This window comes from Monoraphidium neglectum, assembly GCF_000611645.1.
Source record: "Monoraphidium neglectum strain SAG 48.87 unplaced genomic scaffold scaffold04093, whole genome shotgun sequence".
NCBI lineage: Eukaryota > Viridiplantae > Chlorophyta > Chlorophyceae > Sphaeropleales > Selenastraceae > Monoraphidium > Monoraphidium neglectum.
This window is the reverse complement of record NW_014009536.1, coordinates 1-5072: the sequence shown is the minus strand read 5'-3', so window position 1 is coordinate 5072 and position 5072 is coordinate 1. Positions and strand designations below refer to the sequence as shown.

The 5072-nt window shown below is 71.7% G+C and overlaps 1 protein-coding gene across 1 annotated transcript; it reads right to left on the bottom strand.

Moving 5' to 3' along the window:
• Positions 1-133: 133 nt before the first annotated feature.
• Positions 134-4491, bottom strand: MNEG_13856 (hypothetical protein; the record flags this gene model as incomplete). The annotated part of the gene is made up of 9 exons (XM_014037672.1): positions 134-173; positions 483-643; positions 1108-1181; positions 1455-1496; positions 1820-1919; positions 2149-2346; positions 2576-2725; positions 2958-3182; positions 3409-4491. The coding sequence occupies 9 exons, from the start codon at positions 4489-4491 to the stop codon at positions 134-136; spliced, it is 2073 nt and encodes a 690-aa protein (XP_013893126.1).
• Positions 4492-5072: the final 581 nt, after the last annotated feature.

The window sequence follows — 5072 nt, the reverse complement described above, 5'->3', positions numbered from 1 at the left end:
GGCTGGGGTGGCGGCGGCGGGGGGACCAGCTCCAGCAGGCGCAGCATGCCGGCCAGAGCTGTGACCACCTCCCCAAAGTCCGGCCTGGACGGCGGGCAGATGAAGGGGCAGCGAGAGACGCAGTAGGGGCTGGTCAGCCAAAGGCAGGGCCCCCGCCTCGCGCCCCCGCCTCCCTGCAGCCGGCGACAGCGCATGCCCTCGATCCGCCGGCCCTCACGGCCGCCCTCCACCCGCCCAATGTGGGAGCCCCGGGCGCCCATGTTTTGGACTCCCGACCCAGTCTATCAAAACGCGCGTGCAAGAGTGTGCGTATGCAACAAAGACATGCGTGCACGCCTTGACCACGACACCCGCGTGCCAGTGCACACCTGACCAGCTGCAGGAGCGCACAACACAAACCTGCGACCACGGCCCGGCAACGCGACCCCACAGCCCCCCCCCTGGCCGCACGCAGGCACCGCCGCGGCCGCCCTCCTGCCCACCTGTACCGGGGGTCGTGCGCCCAGCAGCGCTCTGCCAGCTCTATGAAGCCGCGCCGCACGCGCGTCTCGGGGCCTGCGCCGTCCAGCGAAACGATGCCAAAGGGCGAAGACGAGGGGCGCAGCGCGGCCGGCCACGCGGGGCGCTTTCGCTTCGCGGTAACCTGTTCCGAATCGAGTCAAAGCGTGCGGCACCGCAATGGAGTTGGGGACACTAAGGTTGTGGGTGTGGGCGCCGGCTGCTGGGGTGGCATGGGGGCCGGAGCCGACGCGGCCGCCGCCGAGCTGAAGTGCGAAGACGCACTCGGCCCTGCCCCCCCCCCCCCTGCCAGGGCCCGGCCCCTGGGAGGGCCGCAAGCCCTCGGCGCGCGGCCGGCCGGCGATGCTGGCAGCCGAGCGGTCACCGCCAGCTGGAGGACCGCCGTCGCTGCGAGGGCCCCGCCGCTGCCTATCAGGGTGCAAGCCAGGTGCCGCATCCCACCCCAACTCGGCACGCATCCCCTCCCCCTCTTTGGTAACCTGCTCAAACACGGGATTCAAAAGGAGTTTGGCGGATCTCAGCAGCGCCGCCCGACCGCCCAACCCCTCAACGCCACCCCTGACCCCAACCTCCAACCCTCCCTCCCACCTGATGGCCGATGAGTGCGCGGGGCATGCCCGCAAAGGCCTTGCCGCCAGTGGCCAGCTCCCACAACATAATGCCTTCGACGGGGGAAGGGGGCCGGCGGTGCAGCGGGCGGTACGAGGGGCATGAGGCCGATGGGAAGAGGATGGGTCAAGGGGAGGGGTGATTGGCGTGCGTGCGCGCACGCGCGCATGCGCAGAAAGAGGGAACGGACCTCCCCAGGCCGCGCGCCCGCGCAGGCAGGGCTGCGTCGCAAACGAGTGCCGGCAGGCTGTCGGTGGCGGAGAGCTGCAGGCCTGAGCACGCGGCTGATGCTTGCAGGCAGGCGGCCGGCGGCGGGGGTCCCTCACCGTAGGCGTAGACGTCGGAGGCTTTGGAGGCGCGCCCATGGACTGTGTGTGTATGTGTGTGTGTGTGTGTGTGTGTGTGTGTGTGTGTGTGTGTGTGCGCGCGCGCGTGTGCGTGTGTGCGCGTGTGCATGTGCGCGTGCGTGTGCGCGTGCATGCATGCATGTCCGTGTGGGGGGGGGGGGCACATATAGTGGCGAGGAGAGAGGGCGTTGGGCCCCACGGTGCACATGCAGCAGGCCGAAAGCCGCCGCAACAGCAGCGGCCGCGGCAGCGGCGCGGCGGCGTGCAGGCACCCGAACCGTTCACCCATGCATGCGCGCGCGCGCTGCCTGCCGGGCCGGGCCGGGCCAGGGACGTGAGCTCACCGAGGAGCTCTGGGCTCATGTGTGTGAGGGTGCCGGCGTGCATGTCGCTGATGTGCGTGTCTGCAGGGCTGAGTGAATGGCTGAGGCCAAAGTCCGCCACCTGCGGACCCAACCGCGAGGCGAGGCGGGTGGAGCAGGGGGTTTGCATGATGAGACAGACCAAGAAGAAAGAGGGCCGGGCGGGCGCGTCCTGCTGCAAGGCGGACCGGACCGCGCCGTCGCGTGCAATATACGGACCAAGCTGCGGCGGCCGCGCCCGCGAGGCCGCGGGCGGCGCGCCGGCGCGCAGCTCGCGGGCGCTCCCCGCGCGTGGAGAGGGCCCGACCGACCTTGGCCACTATGCCGCCGCCGGCGCCCATCGCCGCCCTCAGCCGCTGCTCGGCTGTGAGGTGGTCGGAGCGCCCGCGGGACCCCGTGCTGCCGCCGGTGGGGCCGCTGGCGATCGGCGAGGGCGAGGGCGGCGGCGGCAGGTGCGGGAGCGGGACGTGGACGCCGCTGGGGCCGGCGCGCAGCAGCACGTTGTTGGCCTGGTGATGGGGCGCGCGGCGAGATCAAAGGCGAATGGAGGCAGTCGGCATTGGGAGGGCCTATGCACGGAATCAGGACGCCGCGGGAATGTGATATCCCGCCTGTGCTTTCCTGTCAGAGCAGTCAAGCTCCAACCCGTCCTAGCGGCAGGCCCGTCAGACGGGGCCAGATCTGGGGTGGCTCCAGATCTCAGATCGCTTCGGATCTCAGATCACCGCACGACCCCACCTTGAGGTCCCCGTGCAGGATGCCGTCTGAGTGGAGGTGCAGCATGGCGCACGCGACGTGGTGGGCCACCCCCACGGCCACCCCCAGGTGCGTGGCGCCCGTGGCCGGGTTGCGCAGCAGACCAGAGTCCAGGGCGGCGCGCAGGGACCCCTGTTGCGGAAGAGGGTGAGGTGGAGAGGCTCGAACGTTTCAGAACACATGGCTGAAAATGAGTGATGCATTCTTGAAAGCGACAGCGAGCCCATGTGGCAGCACAGGAGTCGGGGTCGCCGAGGCAAAGCCCGACAGTCATGGCCGTGCCGAGTCACCCGCAAAAGTGCCATCGGGGGCGTCACCCGTCATCCGTCACCCATCACCCGGGTGACGCGCCCCGCCCACCCACCAGCTCGCAGTACTCCATGACCAGCCGCAGGTCCCAGGCCGCCACCGCCGCCGCGCCCACCGAGTCGCGGGCGAGGCTCTGGCCGCCCAGCTGTGGGTGGGGCGTCGGCGGCGGCGGCGGCGGCAGCGGCGAGGCGGGCGGCGCGGCGGTGGACGGCCGGTGGCCGCGCTCGCCGGCATACTCGATGTCGTCTACTGTCACGGGCTTGAGCATGTATGTGAACACCTGGGTGCGGCGGGGTTCGATGCATTTAATGATTGAGACAATTGCAGCTGTGCGTGCATGCCGAGATCTCGAAGAGTCGCGCGACAGCAGGGCAAGGCCCACCCTTCCCCCCCTGCTGGAAGGCGAACAGGCGGTACCCCACCAACCGCGGCCGGGCCGTCGGCGCCACGGCCGCGCCGGACGACCGCGCGCCCCGCGGCGGGCGCTGCGGAGCGAGGACCCTCACCTGCACAATGTTTGGGTGGCTGACGCTCGCGCTGATCGCCGCCTCCTTGACTGCCATATGCTCGAGCGGGCTGGCGCGCCTGCCGCCGCCCTCGCCGCCGGAGTCGTCGCCGCCGCCGTCGAGATCCCCCTCGTTCCCGCTCAGCGGCAGCGTCATCACCTTGACCGCCGCCACGCTGCCGCGCCACGTCGCGCGCCACACCTGGCCAAACGTGCCGCGGCCCAGCAGCTCGTGCAGCTGCAGCGCCGGCGGCGCCGCGGGGCCCTGCCCCAGGGCGCCCAGCACCCCCTGGTCGCCGGCGGCGGCGGCGGCCGCGGCTGCGGCGGCCGCGGCGGCGCTGGGGGCGCTACTGAGGTGCGAATCCCGGCTGACGCGCGGCTGGCTGCTACCCGCGTGGTCTTGCGGCGGCGCCTCCAGGTCGCAGCTCGCCGGCGGGCTCACGCCGCCGCCAGCGCCGGCGCCGCCCTCCTCGGGCAGCGCGAGGGACGCGAGCAGCCGCCGCTGCTGCAGGTCGATCGAGAGCGCCCCGATCGCCTGCGACAGGCGCCGGAAGCCGCTCTGCTGCTCGCTCGCGGCGGCCGGCGCAGCCGCAGGCGTGCTGCGTGCGGGGTCCTTGGCGTCCGTTTCGGCGCCGCCAGGGCGCCCGACGACAACCTCGAATGCGGCGTTTGGGGGCCCGCCTGGGCGCCGCTGCTGCTGCTGGCCCCGCTGATCCTGCGCGGCCGCCCCGCGTGCCGCGCCCGCTGAGAATGGCAGCGCCTTGCCGCCACGGCCCCGCAGGAGGGTGCCCGCCCCGCTCCAGCAAGCCGGCCGCCCGCGCCGCCGCCCGCGTGCCGCGAGCGCCCACGCCGCCGCCGCGAGCGCGGGCACGCCTAGCGCAAGCGGCAGTGCGATGGCAAGCGCCCGCGCTGCGCCGCCGCCGCCGCCGCTGCCGCCGGCCGCGGGCGCCTCAAAGGGCGCCGCGCCAAACACGCCGGCGCGTGCCGTTGCCGGAAGCCACGAGCACGTGTCGTCGGCGGGCGGGGGCGCGCCGGCCGGGGCCAGGCGGTCGGCCGGGGCGAGGGTCACATTGAACCACCGCATGTTGAAACCCCAGGCGGCCCCCACCAGGATCGAACCAGCGTCAGGCTGCAGCGACACGTTGGACAGGCGCAGCTGCTGTGTGGAGCCTGCCCAACGGCCGGCGGTGGAGAGGCAGCCGCCCAGGGAGGTCGTGTGAGGCCCGGGCGACCCGAAATTTTTTTGGGGGGGCCGTGGGCGCAGCAAAGCACGCGCAGGGCACTGCGGGACACGTCGCGTCGCGTCGCGAGCGAGTGCGCGGGCGCCGCACCTCTGGGGCGGAGGTCAAAGTTTGCGGCGCCTTGTGCGAGGGCCTGGAGTGCGGAGTACTCTTGGTCGGGCAGCACCAGGGCGGCCGAGTTGACGTACAGGGCGTCACCGCCGTCCCTGTGTGTGTGTATTGTGTGTGTGTGTTGTGTGTGTGCGTGTGTGTGCACGTGCGTGCGTGTGTGCGTGTTTTTGAGTGTGTGTGTGTTTGTTTGTGTGTGTGTGTGTGTGTGTGTGTGTGTGTGTGTGTGTGTGTGTGTGCGTGTGTCTGTGTGTGCGCGTGTGTGTGTGTGCGCGTGTGTGTGTGTGCGCGTGTGTGTGTGTGTGTTGTGTGTGTG